The following is a 24563-nucleotide window of genomic DNA, read 5'->3' on the forward strand; positions in this document are numbered from 1 at the left end:
CTGTCTTTGCATACCTGCCAGACCTCCTGAATTTACACGTACTTGGCGGAGAGATGACTAGGGCATTCCACTTGAAACAAGCATTTGATGATGAAGGCGTGTTCTGTGTCATGCCCATTTTGATTTCCGTCAACAGCAAGATATTGTTCACCCAAGGAGTCCAATCATCTGAGTAAATTGAAATTCTTTTATTTATTTCAGAGCTGTAGTCCAGGCCCAGCAATTTCAAATTCTTTGCAAATAAGTGTCAAAGGGTTCATTGCCAAAATATTTCCCAGCGTATTTCTGACTTTCCTTTTTTTTTAGAGAATAGACTCTACTGCCTCCTAGGGGGATATTTTATCCTCCAGCTTCTTCCATCTCTTGTGTTTAAAGGTTACTCTACCTGCCCTCCATCCCTGGGGTATGTGGTAGCCACGGGGTGTTTGGTGGATCCACCCACATCCTCTCACCCCGTGCCTTCACCTTTGGGTGCTCCTGGCGCTGTGGAACCCACGATCTTTGGTAGGAAATTCCTCCTTTGTGTTGAAAAGCTTCTAACGGAGCATATTTCTGCTAAATGGAACCCAAGGCCTTGCTATCCTTAGCAGTGGGCTCTCCCCCGCAGCAGGAGGCTGGAGTGAGGCATGACAGGAAAGGCCATACTGCTTCAAATCCTGCCTCCTCTTCTTAACTACCTCATGGTCTTAGTATTTCTGAACATTTGTTTTCTCACAAGGTTGTGAATCTTTACAGGATGTCAGTTATTAATATCCTGGCAAATGTTCCCAGGCCCAGAGCAAGAGACCATTTAAAAGGATTCAACACCAAATCTTCATAGTTACTTGATTTCCTCCATCCCCACAGGGCTTGCCAAAGATTTATTTGTAATGATTTAATGAGGAACTTGCCCCTTGTACATCTTTGGAAGAAGAGTGGGTGACTTGTTAGACTCAGCCTCTTTTAACTTTTGTTTTCTCAAAACTTCAAAGTATGCATAAAAATGCTAATGTAACACATGCTCTGATTAGAAATCATTAAGAACTAAGAAGAGTCTTAAAAATGAGATTTAGACATGGGCTACTTTGACCAAACCTTTTACACAAGTGGAAAGAACCTGCATTTCATGTTAGAGTCGATTGTAACCTTTTCTCCTTCATGAATAACTGCTGTGTGAGTGGTTTTCTTTCATCAGCTGGGTTCCCTTTGAAGTTTCCACCCCTGGTGAACTTTCGTGTCTCCTCATCTGGGCAGCTTGGAAAGGATGTGGCCAGAGCAGAAACCAAGGATACAGGAATTTCAGCTATGTGGCTGCCATGGATGACAGAGGGCCAAACAGTTAACATCTCCAAACTGCCATTTCTTTTCCATTCAAGCGTGATCAACATGCCTCTCAAAGGATCTCAAAGGCAGGTTAGAGAGGGGGCATCTGAGGGGATTTTTCCCTCGCTCTGTCCTCTGCTTGAAAGCTGTTTCCCTAGATACCAAAACAGCTTGGTCTGCTTCTTTACTTTGTGACAATCTCTGTTACAAAGCCCCTCCTCAGTGATGTGTTCATCACTGCCTGAGGATAGAGTATCTATTCGTTCCTTTGTTGCTTCTTTGTGCCTCTCTAACCAACATATAAGCTCCCTGAGGGCAGGAACATTATCTTTCCTTTTTGTTGCTGTATCCCCAGTGCTTTGAATAGTTCCTGGAATATGCTCAAGAAATATTGGTGGGACGAATATTCTATTTTAACATCCTCATTTTGCCTATGAGGAAGCCATGATGCTAAGAGGAATGTGACTAACCCAAGGTCCCACAGCTGGGGAATGGTAGACTAGGCTGGGGCAAAAACCAACCAACCTTTCAGCCAACCAACCAACCGACCAACCAGCCAGCCAAAGACATGGTTCATGTTTTTGTGTGGATTCCCGTAAAAGCTGAGCCCCAGAGAAAGTTTGTATGCAGACAGTTTATTTAGGAAAGGATTCCAGAGACCGAGAGAGAGGAAATGGCGGAGTGGAACAGGCCAGTACAAGAAGCATTACAGAGCTGACCTTTGCTCTAGGTGGCTGCCCTCCATCTTGCCAGGGCCTTCTGAGGAGCCTAATGAAGTGCATCTCAGAACTCTCCATCTGGAGGATCAAGAGGGGGGATTAATCCACCGACTCCCATCTCCACTGGCCAACGGGGGATCCCAGGGTTGTTAACGTCACTGTGTGAGCGCTGAACCCCACCTGGTGGACTCGCTCAGGCAAGTCTCTGTCTGGATGCACCTGAGCAAAGATGGCCAAAACTGGCTTAGAACTGGTCAGCTCAGCAGCTGCTGGCAAAGAGATGGGGCCACTGAGAGGACCTGCAGTGTCACCAAGGGCTGTCCGACTCAGTTCATGACTTCTAGTCCTGAGCCTTTTCCCTCTAATGCAGGTGCTCGGTGCTACTTGGTCACAATTAGGAGGAGTTAAACATTTTGTAAAGTACATTGAGAATCGTTTACATTATAGTGAAACGAACTGTTGCAACTCGGAGCTAAAGATATTTGTTCTGTCAACTTAAAGCAACTCAAGGTAGTCACAAATGGCTCCAAAACTAGGCCAACAAATGACTAGATCTTGTAGTCATTTCTAAGCCTTAAGAAAAAAAAAGGTCAGATTTAATGTGTCGTGTCAGAAAATGAGAAGTTTCAAGAATCTTATCTGAACTAAGGTAGCACTAGTCATTCGTATATTCAAATGGAGAAACTTGCTTTTGGAAAAATGATGGGATAATTAAAGTGAATGCTTTTGTCTGAACCATTGTTGCCTTAGACACAGTAGCACATGTTAGCAGCTTTCAGCAGCAACACAAATTGTGGTCTGAGTGCATTTGCCCTCTCTGGCAAGCACACACCCCAATTCTCAGCATCTCTTTGTTTAATTAAGGAGAAGGATATGATTTCAGCATTGCTTTCCTGCAAATTTTCTAGCCTGCAGCATAGCTAAAGCTCATCATAGAAAATGCTGGTTGAATCTTTTGTCTGAACAGGTGTGGATCCCAAACCCCAAACTTAAATTAATGTAATTGCTTCTGTGTTGAGCCCCATTACCACAGCATGATGGAAACTTAGTCTCAGTCAGTTTGGGATGTGCTACCTCTTTCCGCCAGGGTGACATCCAAGTTCTGGGGGCTTAGAGTGCAAGAGCTTGGGGGAGGGAGGATCTGGGTTTGAGTGGCCTCTAGTCACACTGGCATTTACTAGGATGTCCATCATCCTACCGCATATCATTGGTCAGGCTGAACTGGTCACAGTTGAATTCTCTCTCATTTTCGTCCACAAAGCCCCATTCAGAACCATAGGATTCTTGGGGACCCTATGCCACTCTGCTCTTCCCATATGATGCCAGTGTGAGTTGAACTCCACAGCTGCAAACTTTCTGTGCTTTGGTTTCCTTGTCTCCAAAATAGAGATAAAAATATAGTTGATCCTCATTATTCACGGATTCTGTATTTGCGAATTCACCTACTCACCAAAATTTCTTTGTAACACCAAAATCAATACCTGCAGCTCATTTGCAATCATTTGTGGACATGTGCGGGGGAGGAAGGGTGGCGGCAGTGGGGGCATTTGAGTTACCCAATATACTCACTCCCCGCTGTGGTAGATCAAGGTGACACTCTGCCTTCTTCTTCTTGTGGTTCTCAACTGCAAACGTGTCCTTTTTGTTGTACATTGAGGTCCAATTTTTTTTGCATTTTTATTCTTTTTTGATGATTTCACTGTTTAAAGTGGCCCCAAATGGACTGCTGAAGTGCTGTCTAGGGTCCATAAGTGCAAAAATGTTGTGTTGTGACTTATGGAGAAAATATGTGTATTAAATAAGCTTTGTTCAGGTATAAGTTATAGCGCTGCTGGCCGTGGCTTCACTGTTAATAAATCAACAGTGTATATTAAATAAAGTATCTTTAAACAGAAACACACGTAAGGTTATGTGTTGATCAATTGATGGAAATGTGACTAGAGGCTTCCAGGAATTAACTCTGTCTTTCCCCTCAGAGCGGTAGTTTACTATTCATGGATTCAGTGTTTGTGGAGACTTTCCAGAACATAACTACCACTACTAATAAGAATCGACTGTCGTACCTTCTTGAAACGGTTATTGTGAGGATTGGATGAGTCAATATATGTCAAGCATTAGTAGAACATAGCTCGACATGGCTCATCTATCAAGAACCACTGCACGGCCATTTCTTCTTCGAGGTCTTATTGCCCTACTGGCATCTGCCCAGGAAATGAGACATTGGTCCCTTCTGCTGTTGGATCCCCCAAGCCATCTGCTGGAGGTTCTGCTCCCCACCTCCCACCCTCCAACCCTGGCTGGGCCCAAAGAACAAGGAACAAAACCACCTCTTAGGGATTCACCAATATATGTGCACCCATCACACATGCTCTGCCTAGTCTGGGAAACTTGGCTCTTAAATCACATTTTCTACCGAATCTATCTTCTATGCCTTTGGAGCCTAAGGGCTTTTGACACTCAGAAGCAAGGAGACACATTCTTGTTTCTCTGCTTTCCACTTTCATGTCCTTCCCCTAAAGCGATGCAAAATCTTGGCTCAGCTTGAATATGAAGGAAGGGCCCAAGGGACAAGGAAAGACCAGGGGCAGTGGTGGGCAGATGGAAACAGTGGTCAATACTTGAAACATCTCACCGTCTTTTAAGAGACAAGTTGCCTTGTAAATCTAAAGAAATGTCTGGTCTCCTTGTGTCTTATCTCTTTGACCGGAGCATATGTGTAATTTTGACTGATTTTCCTTGTACTCTCAGCCTCCAAGAGGGCAGGTCACATCTGTCTTGTTAGTTGTTGTGTCCCCCGTGCCTAGCACAGTTCTTGGTGAGAGTAGGTGCTCCATCAGTGTCTACCGATAAACAAATGGGGTCAAGGACACACACACACACACACACATTCATACATACCCAGTAACTGGTACTTATGTTAACTCTCCAGGGTTCAGTGTGTATGTATTTGGCATAGGTAGGGACCTCATCTGACATTTCATTGCTATTTTTTCAACACACAAAAAAGAGTCAGAATTACTCTCTCATGAACTTCATGGGAACATGGGGGATCTTTAATGTGTCCTCCTACTGAGGTGAAGCAGCCAGTGGCACAGTGTTAGCTTTCTTGACTTGAGCTATTCCACCATTGGTGTTGAGATTGTTGAGCCATGCCTCTGAAGCAGAGAGGAACAGGCACACGGTAGGTGCAGAGTTTGACGCATATAGACTCTTTAGATTCTTTCTTCCTGAAACTCCCCTAATTTCCCATTTTATCTATTATAGTTGTGAACTGAAGAAAAAAATAATACATGTTTCTATATACTTGGACTTCTTCCAGGATGAACCATTGTTCAAGTTGTGTCATTAATTATGAAAGATAGCATCTGTCTCCCAAGCCATTCATTCTCATGAGGTTGGCTCTGGTCTGACTTTGACAACATGGCCCGGCTCTGTAAAGAAGGAGCCAGCTGGACCACTTGTGGGCCCTTCTTTGTAAAGGCTTGTTATCTAATATGGCAGCAGATGGCCTTTGGATGCTCCAGCTTATGATTTGGCCAATAGCCTGGTGATTGATTCCAGGATTCTCAATGAGGTTGATGTTGGCAGTAGAGATAAATGCAGTCTGGTTGTAGACGTGGGAGTTGGTGTTAGCCTTTGTTGCAGCTAAGATGACTAGGCTTTATTTAGGAGACTATCTTTGAAGATAAAATCCTTAGCTTAAGCCGAGGAAGCAAAAAGGGAAGCATTTAATGAAGTCCTACAGCCCTCTACTGGCCCTTATCATATCTGAAGGTGTGAATAGATGAAATGTTTCCATCCAGAGTTTCAATGTGGTATCTCTTAGAAGAATTTCCCTAAATGGCTCACTATTCCTTCAGGGCATGTTCTATTGTAATTTTTAGCTAATCTCATAGTAGCTTTGGGACAAACAAAACAGTTTTGTCTGTTTTGGTCTTTTTCCTCCCTCCCTAAGAGAAGAGAGTATTGGAAATTCTCTAAGTTACTTGTAGCATGCGTTAAGGTTTTACTTAACTGATTAATGATGGAACTGATGGGGAAGACGTAGATTAACCTTCTATAAGGCAGTAAAACTATAACTCTTCTGTAATAGTTTTGGGTTAATTTCTCTACCAGACTACAATAACATATTACAAATTATAGAACCCTATTAATGTCTGCAGATTAACCTTAATTTTACAGGACTGCACATCGCCGTGCTTTATCAGACGTGGATTGTTGGTCAATATCCTGTGACAACAAAGCCCCATTCCCCAAGAATGTCAGATGAGAGTAACGCAGGTTGATTGGAAACCGCTCTATCACCTGGCTACTCAAAAAGTGATATTTGGACTAGCAGCATTGGTGTCACTGGGGAGCTTGAAAGGAATGCAGAATCTCAGGCCCCACCCTAGATGTCCAGAATCAGAACCTGTGCTATAGAGATCGAATGTTCATATCCCTCCAAAATGCAGATGTTGAGAATCTAATGCCCAATGTGGTGGTATTAGGAGGTGGGGCCTGGAGGAGATGATTCAATGGAATCAATGCTCTTATAAATGGGGCCCTAGAAAGCTCCCTTTCCTCTTTGGCCATTGTTATGCTGAGAAGATGGCGGTCAATGAAGAAGCAGGTCCTCACCAGGCTCCAGATCAGCCAGTGCCATGATCTTGAACTTCTCAGCCTCCAAAACCATGAGAAATAAATGTTTGTTGTTTATAAGCTGCCAAGTTTATGGTATTTTTGTTATAGCAGCCTGAATGGACTAAGAAAATGTGCACTTTAACGAGACATCCATATAATTCGTGTGCGCATTGAAGTTTAGGAAGCACTGCTTTGCAATGATATTTTAAAAATCAAGCACTTAGAATTTTCACTCTTTCCGGTTTGAGATAAATTTTTCTTCTGTAGTACTTGCCACACACCACACTAGATGAGTGGTAAGCCCAGGTCTCGGGCCTCAGAAAGAGTCCTAGATCCTAATCACTGGGCCTAAAACGACGAAGTCCTTTCAACCAACTCCAGGCAGCTCGTCACCCTCAATGCGGTAGTTGTCTTCTCCTGCTTCTGGGTGAGGCTTTGGAATTAGGTTTTCTGTAGGAAACCAGCAGGGTTTCCTCGTTTTGGGCCCTGGTTCTGCCAATGTATGTGCTGGTGCTTTTCATGTATTGTCATGTTAACCCTCAGGAAACTCAGATGAGGAAGCGTCACCACCCCCAGTTCTCAGAGAAGTGCCCAAGATCACATGACTGGAAAGCACATGGATGGGAATCAAAATCAGGCAAAATTCCAGCCGCCTTCTTTCCATGCTGTCTCCTGTCACCTAATCACTGTAGCCCGTGGCTGTCTAGTCTAATTCAACTAGACACGCTCCAAACATCCTTCTACCTCTGAAAATTTTTGGATTCATTGATATGTTCATTGCTAATTAAGAGGAATCCTATAAAATTATTAATAACCAACATCATCTTGATATCATTAACTAAGCACCAGCAATAAATACACTCTTCAGGACTCCTCTGTATTCTTCGTGTATCTCACTTTAGTTCTAACTTATCATTTGTTACAGTTTTTTGAAAGTAGCTGTTGACTCATCTGCTTCTCCCACTTGGAATTGCCTTCTGGAGAGGAGGGGATGGTGTGCTATGTCTTATGTAGATTTATATTGCCAGAAGCTGGTAGAGTCCTTTACACATGTTTAGTACGCAATAAATATTTATCGAAGTACGCCAAACCAGTCAACATAAAACTGGACTAGGAAACCCTCCAATTATAGGACTCAATTGATATACTATAAACCCATCATTATGTGAATATCTATGTATTTATATTCATAAAATAAAACCACCATTCCATTGCACAGTGGAGGATTTATTTCACGTATCAATTCCTTCAAATGGACAGGGGTCTTCTGTTCTATGTTTTTTCTGCTCAGTGAAACAATAAGTTTGAAGGAAAGTGGCATAAATGATAAGAGAATTAAATGGCAGTATGACAACCATTGATCTGGTTACAAAGGATAAATAGTTTCAAAAAAAGGTTGCATAAGTTTGTCATAGGGTAAATTTAGGTCAGGAGTTCTCAGCTGGGGCCTAGTTTGCTCCCGAGGGGACGTTAGGCAATGTCTGAGACATTTTTGGTTGCCATAACTGCTGGTGGGGATGGAGAGGTTCTTCCTGGCATTTAGTGGGAAGAGGCCAGAAATGCTGCTAGACATCCTACAATGCACAGAACAGATCTCCAGGACAGAGAATGATCCAGCCCAAAATGTCAGTAGTGCCAAGATCGAGAAACCCCGATTTAGATGGACCCCCGGATAGTGCTAGACCTATAGTGTGTTCTTATTGGTTGATTGCTTGGCTCAGCACATGGCCTCTGACACCCTCAGCATCTCCACAATTGCGTAAAGAGAGTCATTGTCTAATGGAGATCCAGAGGCACCACAAGCCCCAGAACTGCCCTCTAAATCAGCGACAGAATGCAGCTGCCTCAAGGACATCCCCTTCCTCTCAGATCCTAGGACCCACCCTCCATGACAAGCCACCATATCTGCCATTTACCTGTTCATCTATACACCCATCACCTGTAACTGGACCTTATATTTTTGTTGGCACAGAAGGTGTGTTTTACTTCATTGCACCCCATTGGCCACCATTTCCCATAATTCTGCCTTCCAATGCTTTGGCACTCATGGCAGGATAATTTTATTTACTTTTGGGTTCAATGGTTAAACAGTTGTTCATCTGTAAATATCTTCTATGGTAAATTGCAACTAACCAGGAGGTGAAGTGACGAGAATCGCCCATTCTGCATAAATTAGGATTCATGGTACTTGGCATTCAGATTTGTGACCCTGGGGTCAGGGTTCATGTAAGTTTAGGTATTTAGGGTTAGAGAGAGAGAATTCCGTGAGTTCTCTTTTCTTCCTTGATTCTCTGGTTTGTGAGGATGTTGTCTTTATGTGGGAAATAAAATGGAGACTTCATTCACACAAGCAAAACAAAAACAGAAACAAGCTGTTGTGTCTGGGTGAATATTTGTGTTTGATGAGGCGTGATGGAGGCTAACATGTAAATGTATGTGACAGGAGTGTCAGCCTTACACAAGCTCTTGACTCAGGTAGAATATGTGTTTGGCATCCATCTCCTTACTTCTCCAGACCTTCTCCCACCCCATGGTCTGGCCCCTTCAGCCTGGTACTCTCAGAAGTCACTGATGCCCGCCACCAGGAGGAACATCTGAGGAGCACTTACTCCTTTGGTGCTGAGTAGTGAAATGCCTTGTCCATACCAAGAGCACTTGCATTTTAACTCAGGAACCCCAAAGAATGAATCACCAATAATAAGATTTCAAACATTAGGCCATTAGGGTGGGATCGATTTTGAGGAGTCCTTCCTCAGTGTCCCTCAAGTCATACTGTCTTTAAGCAAAAGTAGGTAAAACAAACACCAGAAAGACTTCAGATCAGAGTCCTGTGAGATAATAATAATGTTTTTAAAAATTCATGTTTAAATTTTTGCTCTTATTTTTTTCCTGTGGCTATCAACTAGAAACAAGCACCTTTAGCTTCTAACAAAGGAAAGAAGACAGGTTCCAAGGCTGTTTGATCTTTGCAAACTTTTGTCATCCTAGGAAACTTATTAATAGATAAATGACAAAACGCATCATTGTATTTTGTTGCATTCAGAAATTGGTTTTCTTTATGGTCAGGAATTTTAGTTCTAAAGGTGTGTAAAGAGTACAGTTTAGCACGGCCACAGGACTTCTGATGGTGGCAATATTTACTAAGCATTTACCGTGTATCTGGCACTGTTCCGTTTTCCAGTCATGACCCTACTTGTAGGTTACTCTTTTGTCATCATCCCCATATTATGAGTGACGAAGTCCAAGGTCACAGCACGTACATGCCAGAGCCGGGTCTTGAACCCATGCTTCCTGGCTGCAGGTTTCTTAGCCTCTTGCTGTGTGTTACCTCTCCAGTCAAAACCAGGCGCCTCTGCTGTCCTCAGGGAGCTTTCCCACTGACGGGATGGGCCTGCACATGATGAAAGGGAGAGAGTCCTTCTAAATATGCTAATGCAGCTCTTTCTTACTTTTCAGGTCTCGGAGGTGCCCTGGGCTACATTTTGGGCGCCATTGACTGGGCGCATCTGAAACTGGGAAGAATGCTGGGCACAGAATTCCAGGTCATGTTCTTCTTCTCCGCCTTGATGCTTACTTTGTGTGTTGTTATTCATCTGTGCAGTATTCCTGAAGCCCCACTTAGAGATGTTGCAAAGGATATACCCCCCCAGCAAGACTCCCAAGACCCTCTCTTGTCATCAGACAGAATGTATGAGTATGGGTCTATCGAGAAAGTTAAAAACGGTTATATAAACCCAGAGATGGTGCTGCAGGGAGAGAAAACAACAAATACCCAACAGGTAAGGATGCAAATTCTTTTTTCTTTACTTGGGAAAAATATTCTTGTTCTTACCCTTTCTTCTTATTATTATTTGTCGTCGTCTTTTTTATTATCCTTTGTCTTTGTTTTGTTTGCTTATTTGATGTGTGGAGTTTTGTGAAGTCTAAGTGAATCCTCAAATCCCCAGTAGCTATTATCCCTTGGAATTAAAACTTTGCACCCAAAAGGAAACATGTATGTCTTTTCCTCTGGTTCTCTTGTCTCTTACTCTTTTCAGGGCATTGAACCAGGGAAGATGAAGCCAGTTGGAAAATGTTAGACCATAAGAGAAGCCTGGAACCATCCTCAGGCCACAAGAAATATCTTCACTTCTTAGATTAGTATTACAAATTTGTTCCTCCAAATGACAGCATCCTCGGTTTGGATAAACTAAGAGGTTATTGGGATGAAGCCTTCATTTTATCTTGATCACACAGCAAATAGAGAAAATGTGAGAATCTACATCTCCGGAGGCCAGGCTAGACCACCTTTCCCTGCACCAGGCTGCCTCAGGAGAGCACCCAACCCCCTGCCCATCCCAGTTAGCCTGGATCTGCCTTGTCGTACAGTTCTGCAAGGCAACCCATGCCATCATTAAAAGATGTGTGTGTTTTTGAAGATTTATTTGACATAATATTCAGATAAAACACGCAGACACATACAAAATGATCTCCTTTTTGGGCAAAGCTACACATATACAGGGAAAAAAAGAAAGGATATATATCCCAATGTTAGTTGAAGTTATTTTCTCTGGGTGATGGGGTAACAAGTGTTTTAATTTTCTTTTCAAAACCCTTCAGTATATCCAACATTTCTATGATGGGCAAGTATTACTTTGAAAATAAAGAAAAAATAATGTCATGGTTTAAGGAACAAAACAAGGCAGGGTTCTACTACAGGTAAGTAGACATTACCCTGAGAGATTATCCCGGCCTCTTTGCCCCATTGATAGATTATGACTTCCTGCCAAAGAGTTACCCAACAGAGGCTGTTTCACTCCATTCGCAACTCATGTTGTGAGGAGCATATGAAATCAAGTGTGTAGAAGTCTTATGGAAGGCCTAAAACCCTCCACACTCATAAGAAAATAAATGCATCAAATACAATTAACTTTCTAGTATGTGCCACATACATACACACTATAGGCTGTGAATGATTTTATTTGATTTAAAAACAAAATAAAACAACTTGAGAATAAAAAATAGAGTAACATATCTTAGGCTCAAAGCCAAGCAACTAGCTCTTCTATTCCAAATGTGCATCTGGGGAGCGTCCCGCTGAGCAATGGGAGTCTACCCGACATCAGGGCCGGGACGCTGGCCGTCATTGCTTGTCAAAGTCATTACTTTCCAAAATGAAGGTGGTTGCACAATTTGAGAACTGGAAATTTTTTTTTTTAATGGCAAGAAACCTGAATTATTTCAGGGTTCAAACCAGATCCCACAAAATCCATCTGCAGTTTCTCACATCACCATTGCTCAGTTCAACCTTTCAGTAGGCTTCTTTTGAGTGTACTTTTGCAAAGTTCTCTTCCCTCCCAATGGCTCTGTGCCTTTTCACTTATGAATCCATCACCACCCAATCTCCAGTTGATGAAGGCACACAATACATGCAGTAAAACTCCCGGAGGCTCTGAACCAACAAGAGGCCTTTACCAAGGGAATTGATGAGTCAGGGAATAAGATGCCAGCTGAATTTTCATTCTGAGTTAAAATACCCAAAGGGGCTTTGGATATTTACATTCTCAGCTTTTACAGAAATACTGGGCACAATATGAAAGCTCATATTTATTTTTGGTTGAAAGGAAAAATTAGGTTAACAATAAAAGCAGGGTGAAAATTATGTATAAGGCAGCATAAATTAATATTTGGAATGAGGCTGAGCTCTTGCTGGCCAGATTAACTTTTTAAAATTTTGCATTTTTGGAAAGAAGGGAAGAAAAGTGAAGATAAATCATTTAGTCTCAGGCGTGAAAATCAGGCTGTTGTTTCTCCATCTGTACCTTTCGCTGCTTCTTCCTGTGGTTGAGTAAAAAGTAATAATTCTACATTGAGTTTCTGTTACAGTCGCCATTTATTTTGACAGGTACCATATTTTACATGCAGAAAACAGTTATTTTTCCCAACTCCAAGGGAATGTCTATACTTTTTAATACTGAGATTAAGTAAAAGAAAACTGGTTCAGTCGTGGTCAGTAGGTTGAATACTACAAAACTGATGAATTAAAAAATCAACTTACACCACAAACCTACAATGAGTAAATATAATTTTACACAATAAAGAAGTAAAAAGCATAATTATGTAAGGTTAAGAATTTTAAAATAATATACTGTTATAGTTAAAAAAGAAAAGCTCAGGAGACTGTCTTGTAAATGAACCAGCCAGGATTCAATTTCATTATGTCAAGATTCAGAATAAATAAAAATCTGACAAGAAAGACCTGTTAACCAGCCATGTTGATGTTTACAGTCTCAGTGTCTTCAAGGCAGCCGACTGCTTAATATTTCCAAGGTTTCTTTCTTCTCTTATACGACAAGGTGTTAAAGGTTGTTTCATTCTTTGTATTTCAAAACAGTGTCTCAATAGTTCAAAACTTCTCATTCTCTCAAGGCTCCTGATACCAAAAAGTTGTAGCCTCCAGTTTTAACATAATTTAAGCCTAAATTAAAAAATTTGGGGCACATGTGCTCATTTTGTGTGTGTGTGTGTGTGAGGGGGTGTGTGTGTGTGTGTGTGCGTGTGTTCTAAGTGTTCTCAATTCTGACTCAACATAGAGCTCATTTACATGTGTTGGCTGGTGGCAGGATCCAAGGAAATAAACTAGAAGGAGGTACCTGGCCAAGAGCAGAGAGCTGATTGGCTCTCTGTATTTGTTTTCTATTGCTACATAACACATCACCACAAATTTAGCAGCTTAAAACCACATCCATTCATTATCTCATAGTTCTATAGGTCAGAAGTCTGGATGGGCTCAGCTGGGTTCTCTGCTCAGGGTCTCACAAGGCTGAAATCAAAGTGTCAATGGAGGTACATTCTCATCTGGAGGCTCAACCGGGGAAGAATCTGCTTCTGAGCTCATTCAGGTAGAATCTAGTTCCTTACAATTGTAGGACTGAGGTCTCTGTTTTCTTGCTGGCTGTTGGCCAGGAGTCACTCTCATCTCCTAGAGGCCACTCTCAGTTCCTTTCCACATGGCCCACTCCACCTTCAAAGCCAGCAATCCTTGTGTTTTGAAACTCTTTGACTTCCCCTTCTATTCTCAGCAGGAGAAAACTCTCTGCTTTTTAAAGGGCTCATGTGATTTGATTAGGGTTACCCAGATAATCTCCCTTTTGATTTAACTCAAAGTCAACTGATTTGTAACCTTAATTATATCTGCAAAATTCCTTTGCTGTATAACATAATATAATCATGAGGTAACACCAGGGGATGGAGATCATGGAGCCATCTCAGAATTCAGCCTACCACACTTTGAGTCAAGAAATCTAAGAATTATAATCATCTGAGGGCTAGCTTAGATCTGTGAGCTTTGTCCTCATGCAGTGGTTCTGTCTTTCAAAGATAGGACGCTAAATGTCTCTTACATCTTGGCCCAAAGAAATCTCCCTTTCCAGTCCCTTCACCCTTAGGTCCCCAAAGCCCCATTATGGGCCTGAAACTGCTAAGTATCCACACTTAACAGAACACCTCCTATGAGACATCTTCATGGAAACCGTGGTGCCATGCCCACAAAGTGTGACCCTGTGTGATGATCGACTGACAGATACGTAACATGGCTGTGTGCTCTGTCTCCCACAGCTAGTTTGCATGTCTGCTCTGAAGGTCACACCTGTCTCATGTTTTATTCCAGACTCGGAGGACAATGACCATGAAGTCACTGCTGAGGGCACTGGTGAGTATGCCTCCCCACTACCGCTACCTTTGCATCAGCCACCTCCTTGGATGGACCGCCTTCCTGTCCAACATGCTCTTCTTCACAGATTTCATGGGCCAGGTAATGAACATGTCTTTGCACACACACAATCATTGACTTGCACATCAATCCCTCATTCAGCACCTGTCAAGTTTCTACTGGGCTGACCTCTAGGATGGGCACGGTAAAAATGTAGAAAGGAGTACCTTCAAGGAGCTGGCTTACAGACAGTTTCTAGAGGCAAGTCACTACACCCTAGACAATGAGAGGACACTATGGGACCAGTACTTGATTAAATACAACAAATAGGGAAAAATTGATGTGAGCTATAGTGGTCATAACAGGCTTAATAAAAGAGGTGCAGCATGATCCGGGCCTTGAAGGGTAGGAGTTAGAAAGAGAGAGGAGAGGGAGGAAACATTCCGAGCAGGAACAAGAATGGCATGCTTGGAGATGAGTCAGAAGCCTGTTGTCTGTACCAGAAGATGGGTTGCCTAAATTGGGTTGGGCCAGATGTTAGGCGAAAGGAGGAGTGTTAATGATCCAGGGAGAGGATAGGATTTGTTAAGGCTTGATGTAGTAAGCCTTAGGACTTCCTTAGGTCCTTGAGTAGAGGTGTGAAAGAATGAAAGGGGTGACATGGTCATGGGAGAATGAGGTCTGTGCCCTAGGAAAAGCTCCTCATGGGTGGAGAGCAGGGTATATGAGAAGGGGCATATGTGAGGGGCAGAGTATATGAGAAGGGGCATATATGAGCAGAGTATATGATAAGGATCACACTGCATTTGTAGCTCAACAACCCCAAATCTCTCTTTCAGATTGTGTACCATGGGGATCCCTATAGTGCACACAACTCCACAGAGTTTCTCATCTACCAAAGAGGGGTCGAGGTTGGATGTTGGGGTTTGTGCATCAACTCCGTGTTTTCCTCACTTTATTCTTGTAAGTCTCCTCTTTCTAGGAGTGTCTTCTAAAGAGCTCTGGTCTAGCAGAATCTTGCATTTTATATTTCTATATTTATTATTTGCTCTTTAAAATACTAGATTCTTGATAAATATATGGAGGTCAGGTAACAAGATGGTGAAGTGTTGGACGGACGAAGGATGGAGTTCCAGCTGGAAGTGGTGATCGGCAGCAAGTCTCTGTTCTGCTGGAGTTGGATCATTGGCGGAGTTTCATGGATATGCTTATCTGATTTGTGGATGACACAAAACAGCAGGGATGGTTAATATGCTAGGTGACAAAATTAACATGTAAAATGATCTTCGCTCAGATGGGCAGGGTGGTATGTTACAGGAGCACTGTTCCAGGATTGAGAGTAATGGCTTTCTTTCTTAGGTACCAGCTTTCCATGGGGTCTGGAGCCTGTTAACCCCCACTTAGCTAAATTTCAGCTGTGAGGACACTGTAAACAAAGGGATTTCTTCGATTGGTTTTAAATAAGTCCAAACTGATGTTACTTCAACTCCAGGGCATCACATAGACTCATTTTGTGCTTGCTAATGTGGTTGGAAATCTCCAAGCCCTGTATACATTGAATCAAGTGAAAAGTCTGGCCTATAAAATGTATGCAGTTTCCCTATTTGGAGTGGAAATTGGGCTCCTGATAATGGGAGCTCCTCCAGGATTGTGGGGAGAATAACTGGTCCCTGACTTGGAGCTCTAGGCTTTGGACAGGCCCAGGGGACGGCAGTGGGATGGCCCAGGTGGGGCAGGGGGAGGTGATGTAGGACATTCCCCGTTACCATTCTCAGAGGCATCATTCTATCATTGACGTGTGCTTCTTATGGGGCAAGAGGGTGACATATACAATGACCCCTGGTTTGGTGTTTAGCCTTCCACCTAGCCATAGCACGGCAGGAAATCTGCTTCAAGATCAAGAAAATCTCTTCAAAATATAGCACAATTGGGAAAAGGGACCTAATATAAACATACAAGGAATTAGTGAGCCAAATAATCATAAAACCATAACATTCATTATTTTTAAATTTATGACAACCAAATAGTGGTGGCTTAAATCTTACATTTCCTTAGCAAAATTCTCCCTTTTGCTCTTAGAGTATATGAACTAAGAAAATTCCAGGAGGAAAACTTCAAGTATTTAAAATAGAATTAGGGAGCATTAGACTAAAACGATCTAATAAATTATCCATCTTAGTCCCTTTGTGCTTTCAAGAGGTGGGAGGACTATTTACTATGACTTTTATTCTTGTAAGAGGAACACATTTTTCCACAAATAATCAGCATTTTAATTTTGTGTCAATTTTAGCTTTTTTCCCCCTCAAAGAATCCCTACTAAGTACTATTCCATTAGTCTAGTTTGAGTTCCTGTATGAGTTTCATGGCATTTGAAAATTAAAAAGCATGTTATTTTTAGGCCCTTCCTAGTTAAAAGCCCTATGTACAAAATAAACTATAATTTGAATCGTGTTCCAAAGTTATACTCACATACAAATCTTTGGGATCCCTATCATTGTGAATTAGAACTAGAATTTTATTTATAAAATACCAGCCAACCCTGCTTAAGGATCTTCAGGGGCTCTCATGCCCATAGGATAAAGTCAAAGTCCTGAGCTTGGAATTCTAGGATTTTCCATTTGGTCTGGTTCAAACTTTGACCTCTCTCACTTCCACACAGATTAACTATCCCTGATGACCCACTACACGGACTTTCTCATCTCTGTATATTTGCTGCTGCTTTTGTTGTCTTCTTCTATCTGAGTTGCTCTTTCTACTTCCCCACTAGACAACTCCTAGTCATGCTTTTAGACCCAGCTCAAATATTACCTCCTCTGTGAAATCTTTCAGTTCTTTCCCCCTGCACCCCAACCCACCCTGGGCAGAATCAATCATTTCCTTAAATTCCAGAGCACACTATATAACCTTCTCTTTTGTACTCATCACATAACATCAGGTGCAGATCTCAAATTTCTATCCAGATGGAGCTTGACAGGGCAATCTGGCTGCTGGGGTGGCAGGTGGGGTATGGTGATAAAGGACTTGTTTTCAAGTTCCTTTTGCATGGCAGGCACACTTAGATCAATGAGAATAGCAACACTGAGTACTGAAATATAGCCAATTGTTCATATCATACGCTACTATTCATAACTCGTACTTAAATTTCCCTCCAGTCCTAACGAGAGGCACAGTGTAAGGATAAGACCACTACTGGGTATCAGACTCAGCAGAGGGTAAGTCAGCTTGGCCCTTAAATTTACTGATTTCTCTTCATGGATAAAGCATTCTTTGCCAGACTTTCAGTCTTTGTACCGAAGTTATCTATGTTTCCAAATAGCTCTTTATCGTTCTTTGTTTTCTCCTTGGCTGGCGTACACACTTGCATGAGAGCATTTCCCTAATGAATATTGATGATATCTTTTAGGTATTGAGACATGTTAGATTGCATTTACTGCATAAACAAAATCACTAAGCAAACAGAAACTGACCTGGCTTTATACTGCCTTCATTCTCAACCTTGACAACAGCCTTCCAAGGTGAATTTAATAGAGGAAGCAATGTTGCTCACTTATCATTTTCAGAACAGTCTTCCATCAGATGACCTGAGACAGTGTTTAGTCTCATAATTGATTCAAATGTAATACAGGTTAGGTTTCTTGTCTATGTGGTGTAAGTCCAATAACTATTTGGATAGATATGGGAAATTTCATTCCTGAATAGGCACATTTCACGTATCTATTGTTTATCCCCTGGGTTCGTGTGTTTCAGTAGAATGGAGCAGGGGAAAGATAAGGAATGTATGGGTTAAAAACAACTGATTAAAAAAGGAAGATTTTTTTGAAAGCAATTTTTCCTGCCATGGTGTAAAACATTTTAAGGCAGAATTTTCAAAATTTTAAAGTGAGCTCTACCACCGTACTTTTGTGAGCAAGCCAAATTTACCTGATGGGAGGGGACCCAAGTTCAAAGGGAACCATCTTCAGCCCAGCCTGTATTGGTTGAAGTAATGACAGCCACCACTACCTGGATGTCTCCTATGTTCTCAGCATTGGGCTGAGTGATTTCACAGACATTTAATCTCATTTGATCCTGACTACCAACCCAAAGAAGGGTTTTATTAGTCCCATTTTTCAGATGAGGAAGCTGAGGTTTTGAGAAGTTGAGGAGGCTGTACGTAGAGGGTGAGGGAGCCAGCAATGGGGAGGTGCCAGGTGCAGTGGGAGCCCCTTACCAGCCTGGGAAGGGTTGGAAGCCAGAAAAAGTGTCTGCACATAATGCACATCCTTGACTTCCTTCTCAGGTGTGCAGACAGCATTCAGCTGCGGGGCAAAGAAGAGGATTTGGCTCATTCTGTAAAATCTGGTTGTTTTCATTTCCTCCAACCTGGCTGTGGGCCATGGGGCCAAGATAAGCCTGGGTTGTTGTTTGGTCCCATTAGCCTAGATCCCAGTGAATCAGAATGACCCCCACTTTTCGTCCATGTCTTGCAGCCCCAGGGCCCCACAGCCAAGGCTGGCTTTCCCACCACCCCTGTTGCATGCTGTTGCTATCCAGCTGCCTGCTACACAGTGCCTGGTCCTCCTTCCCTGTGGAAAAGAAAATCAACCTAGCAAGGCGATTTCCAGCTCTCCTTTATGCAAAGGGTTTAAAACGGATTCCAAAAGCCAGCTGTTTTCAAGCACAGATAGGGAAGTTCTTTTGTTCCTGACTCAGTATCAAAGGAAGGCTTCTAAAAAAAGTGAATCCTCAAAAGAAGGGATTATCTGAAATTATTAAATGTGGTGAGACACAGTCAGCTGTAATTTCTCCCTCTCTTCTCCCCACAGACTTTCAGAAAGTTTTGGTATCCTATGTTGGATTAAAGGGTCTTTACTTCATGGGGTATTTGCTGTTTGGCCTGGGGACAGGATTCATCGGGCTCTTCCCCAACATCTACTCCACCCTGGTCCTGTGCACCTCGTTCGGCGTGATGTCCAGCACCCTGTACACCGTGCCCTTTAACCTCATTGCCGAGTACCACCGCGAGGAGCAGGAGAAGCAGGTGCGTCATTGACCCTCTGTGCTGGGTAACATCTGGACTCCTCTGAAGCTGGGGGAGTTGGTACGAAAGTGTAGAGCAGAGCTTGAAACAGCAGCCCTGAAGTGCCCAGCCACATGTAATGATGGTCCGGCCAAGGCACGATCAGCTTTCCCAGCCCACCCCTCTCCTCCTTACTCTGAAGCCCTGTGCACCTGGGAGCATCAGGGCAGTACCGTTAACCACATTTGTCTGATTAGGAAAAGAGGGCTCAGGAATGCTGAGAACCAGCCTACACTCATATAGGGTCAAAGAAAGGGGAACCCAGGGATTCTGACAACTGCCCCAATGTCCAGCACACCTGCAGCATTTCCGGGTCCCCCCGACCCCCAGCACTGCAGAGGTGCATAGTGGGATTTCTGGGAGTTATTGGTTGAGGGTAAGAAATTCTTAGGCAATGTTTTCCTTGGAGTCCCGATTTCAGTAAGTCAGACCCCATGTGCAGGGAAGAAGGTTGGGGTTGCAGGGGGTCACCCCCACCAGCTGCCTCAAGGGAGGCCCATCTCCACCTTGGAGCTCTGGCTAGAGGGCCAGGCAATAAAGCCCTAAAAGAACACTAGGTTGGGTATTTCTGCTCTAAAATTACCTCCTTTTCTTATCAATATATGCCACTTTTTCCCCATGAAAATAGGCTTACATTTCTTTACCTGGAGCAGTGATGTAAAAGCTAAAGAGATACCTTCGAGTTTAATCCACCACAGCATGAAACTGCCAAAACACTGAACACGTGCACATGACTGCAATGCCGGCTTTCTTTTCCATCATTTAATCCAGCAAACGCAGCAGGGTGGAATTGCACCACGAGTTCAAACCGTTCAAACAAGAGTTGTGGCAGTCCTTATCCCCTGGCAAACGTTGTCACTAATGTTTCAACGCGTGACAGGGGTTTGCTGTTAAAAAGACAGCTATCAAAAAGAACGGTCCCCCCAAAGAGAGAGTTGGATGGGACTAGGGCAAAAGCACGTAAGCTTTGAAACCTGGATTCAAATCCTGCCTCCCCCACTTGGCAGCTGTGGGACACTGGGGATGTTATTCATTTATTTATTAAATATCACTTAAAATGAGTTCATTTTTAGATGGAGTAATATATTCTCATGGTTCAACAATCACAACGATATGCAGCTATACTCTGAGAAGTGGCTCTCATCCACCCTTCCCTCTACTCTTTTGGGTTTTTTATCTTTCCAGCATTTTTTCATGAAAATCAAGCGAATAAGAATCTGTTTTCTTGTTTCCCGTTTCTTGTTCAAAGGATCATAGGCATTTTTCTGCACAATGATTTTGTTTTACTTAATAGCATAGGAATGATCATTCAAACTCTGAGCCTCAGTTTCCTAATCAATCAAATGAGAACAATATATGCACCTTATAGAGTTATCAGAAAATTAAATTAAACAAAAAGCACAGGTAATGATCTTATCACGTTGCCTACCTCACACCTGGCAGAGACTCAAAACATGGTAGTTAGTATTATTGTTATCATGATAATAATGTGGGCATCTGGGGAGGTGGTGATGATGAAATGAAGTAACATATGTGAAAGAACCTTGCACAAGGCCTAGCACGTAAAAGACATCCAATAACTGGCAACGCTATGAACAAATTCAGACAAAATATCAACTATAATCAATATTAATATATTAACCAAATATCAAACATGTTTTGAAAGGGTGAATTGCTTTTTTATGTTGCTTCTCCTATGTATATCAGTGATTCAACATCCTTCTAAAAATGTTTGAATTTTTAACACTAAGGGAAGGAAAGAAATGGGCTATTGATTGAGTTTCTACTACGTTGAATTTACTGACTTCTTAGGAAGAGATAATTTTGCATGTATTAACCATTTAACCCTCATAGGTGTTAACAGTGGAGTTGAAGACTTTGAAGCAAGTAGGGAAGGCAGCCTCAGGCAGGAGAGTGGAGCCTCCTGGTGGCCTTAAATCAGGGGCTGGCAAACCATGGCCCACTCGCCAAATGTGGCTTGCCACCTGCTTTTGTACAGTCTGTGAACTAAGAATTCTTTTGACATTTTTAAATGATTTTTTTTAAATCAATAGAAGCATAATATTTTGTGACGAGTGAAAATGACATGAAATTCAAATACCAATGTCCATAAAGTTATATTGGAACACCAGATGGCTTGTGTATTATAGCTGCTTCTGCACTACAATGGGAGTCGTGTATTGCAACCAAGACCATGTGACCTCCAAAGTTGAAAATACTTATTATCTGGCTCTTGACAGAGAAACGTTGCTGACTTCTGCCCCCGAGGATAGTTCGTCTAGATCAAATGCTGTTCCTGTGTTTCCCTTGCAGAGGCGGCAGGCCCAGGGAGGGGACGTGGACAGCAGTGGGCGAGGACAGGGCCTGGACTGTGCTGCCCTCACCTGCATGGTGCAGCTGGCTCAGATCCTGGTCGGAGGTGGCCTGGGCTTCCTGGTGAACATAGCAGGGAGTGTTGTCGTCGTGGTGATCACGGCCTCCGTGGTGGCGCTGATCGGCTGTTGCTTTGTGGTTCTCTTTGTTAGATATGTGGCGTAGGTCAATAAAGAGACATTGTCTCCAATCTCAGTGGAGCATATGGAAGAAAATCAATCTTTTCTTTAGCTTTGCCCTTTGGATGCCCATGTTATGATTTTAGGGGCGGTAATCTGTCTGCCTCTCTTTCAGCCAGCCCTCTGCACAACAGTCACCATATTTCAGAGATCGTTTGTCTTAGGAAAGACTGGGCTATGCCTCTGTTCACTGGTGGCAATGGGTAAGTGTGGGTTAGAGTGCCTACATGTGCTTTTCTCAGTGCCGGGGCGTGGAGGAGCGGGGTCTCTTTTCCACCGGGCATTTCAGGCCTTGACGTTTTGCAGACCGTTCTACATGTGATGCTTGGATTGATTCTATGATGTGTTTTTTTTTTTTTCTTAACCAGGGATCCATATATAGTTGGGAGGGTCACATTTTTCATCAAATTCACCAATACTCAAAATAGTGCTGGTGATTTATTTTATGATATTAATTTACTCATATTTAACTTGCTCGTAATTCATTCATGTTAATTTATGATATCCCTGACAAGTCTGCTTGAACGTCTCGTGCTGGAGGATTTACCACTTTAACACAGCTCATTTCATTGACACAGTAAAAATATTTCTCTCTAGCCTGCACGTCTGTTCCATATGAACCCCTCTGGGGTCCATATTGAAAGTCTTTGGAAAACAGCCTCCTGTTTGTCCTATGATCGTCTCTTCTCCACTCGAAGTGTCTCTCTTCTCTCCTCCAGCCATATCCTCCAAGCGCATCTTCCGTGATAGTTTTCAGCAGCCTTGAGAGGCAGCATGGTTTAAGAGAAAGACCACGAGCTTTGGAGCCGGGCTTGTTTTGAATCCTAGCTTTGCTGCTCATCAGCAAACTACTGAGCCTTCTCAAGCCACATTTGCTTGTCTATATATTTCAGGTAACAATTCCTACCTCGGAGAACTGTGATGATTAATAATACCTATGTCTTATAGGTAATGATACCTAAGTTACTGAGTGCTTACCACTGTTCTAAATGTTTTCCATGTATTAACACAGCAGTCTTGGGGGTGGATGCTATTACTGATCTCCATTTGGTAGACGAGGAAGCTCAGGCAGTGAGGTATCATGTAGCTCACTTGAAGCTACTCACCTCGTAAGTGGCAGAGCTGGGACTTGAACCCAGGCTTTCCGACTCTGCTGTTTCTCAGGAGAACAGCACATAGCATGGAGGCTGGCAATTGGTCTGCGCTCCATGAATGACGACTATTGTCACTATTGTTAAAGGCTCATCATCCTGTTCCCCCATGCCTAGATCTGCCCCGGTCCTTCTGGGGTGTTTGTCTACACAACTCCAGATGTGCCTGAGCAGTGCAGAATGGAGATTTGCCCACATGTTTTTACAAGTTAAAAATGTATGTGGTTCCTTCTCCCACCTCATCTTAGAGTCTGGTAGTGTAGTCATCGCCTCAGATGAATTTCTAACTTACCAAAACCTTTGATCCTGGAAGGGGTTTTGGAGAAAGGAAATGAGCTGCCTTTGAGAACAGGGACATTAAGATTTGGGCTGCCGCTTTGGTTGACTTCATGCATAGTAGAATGGATGGGTTCAGTAGCATGGCCAGGCCCCTGCAGTGTTGGCTCCTTTAGGGTAGCGGTGCTGAGAAGAGGAAACATGCTCTGGTTGTTCTTTGGAAGGCTTTGGGTCCTCTTTCACACAACTGCTGGGTCTGTAAGGGGTACAGGCCCACTGCTAACTTTTGCAGGGCCCCGGCCAAGAAGGTCTGCAGCCCATCCCACTTCCCTCCTCCTCCCACTCTTAGTTCTGTCCAGCACTGAGAGCGCCCTGGTGTGCACTTTCCACTGGCACATCCATAGCCTCCCCAACCCCTTACCCACTACCACACCTCAGCCACCCCTCACACCCACCAGTGCAGACTCAGTGGTGTGGTACGCCCTCTGGAGGATGGACCCAAGAAAGGATCCATGAAGGCCTTGTAAACGGACTCAGGGCCATTTAGATGGGAATTCTGAGGTCTCACGTACTGGAGCATAATCTAGAAGGTAAGGGGGGCTGGGCACAGGCTCCAGGCGACTCTGTGGATTCCTTGCCGTGTGGGGAGTGGTGCAGCTGGGAGGAGAAGGCTGAGCAAAGCCCTCTAATAAACAAACCCAGGGCAGGGGCCCTGGCAAGCCAAGTCTAGGGGCAGTACTGAAGAGTACCAGCCTGAGAGCGTAGCCAGAGAGCAGATCCAGTGTCACTGTGTTGCAGCCTCCCTCTCTTTCCCAATTCTCCGATGGTCTCAAACTGGATCTCTGTTGTCTCACACTCTCTCTCCCCTTGCCATGCATCAGCTCACAGGTTGCTGCTGCAATTCTCTTGATTGCCTCCTTTTCGTTTTAAGAGCCCACTCTGTGCTGCTACTGGGTTATCACACCTGTGACCGGGCAGTGCCAGCGTGTTGGGGTATGTCTGGAGCACCCGGTGGATCTGGCCACTTCTACTTTGTGTGTGTATGTGGAGAGGGAGGGGGAGGACAGGGGACTTACACTGAAGTGGTCACTCCCTCCTGCCCACTGCTCAACTGCCACCTGCAGAACACACAGCTTCCTTATCCGGCACCAGGCACTCCAGGCTCCCACAGCTTATCCCATGTTTTCCAGA

General features: G+C 43.3%; 1 protein-coding gene across 2 annotated transcripts in view; it reads left to right on the forward strand.

Moving 5' to 3' along the window:
* Window positions 1–21981, forward strand: part of SLC45A2 (solute carrier family 45 member 2) — a 30133-nt gene extending 8152 nt beyond the window's left edge. The window contains exons 3-7 of one of the 2 annotated variants that reach the window (XM_001498110.5): window positions 10101–10423; window positions 14293–14436; window positions 15174–15297; window positions 19140–19354; window positions 21707–21981. In XM_001498110.5, coding sequence (XP_001498160.2) covers window positions 10101–10423; window positions 14293–14436; window positions 15174–15297; window positions 19140–19354; window positions 21707–21931 — 1031 coding nt within the window. In that variant the 3' untranslated portion in view covers window positions 21932–21981. The remainder of the gene's footprint in view (window positions 1–10100; window positions 10424–14292; window positions 14437–15173; window positions 15298–19139; window positions 19355–21706) is intronic. The other variant, XM_014734912.3, reaches the window with a different exon arrangement.
* The last annotated feature ends 2582 nt before the right edge of the window (window positions 21982–24563 follow it).

Source organism: Equus caballus, chromosome 21, assembly GCF_041296265.1.
Source record: "Equus caballus isolate H_3958 breed thoroughbred chromosome 21, TB-T2T, whole genome shotgun sequence".
Classification (NCBI taxonomy): Eukaryota; Metazoa; Chordata; class Mammalia; order Perissodactyla; family Equidae; genus Equus; species Equus caballus.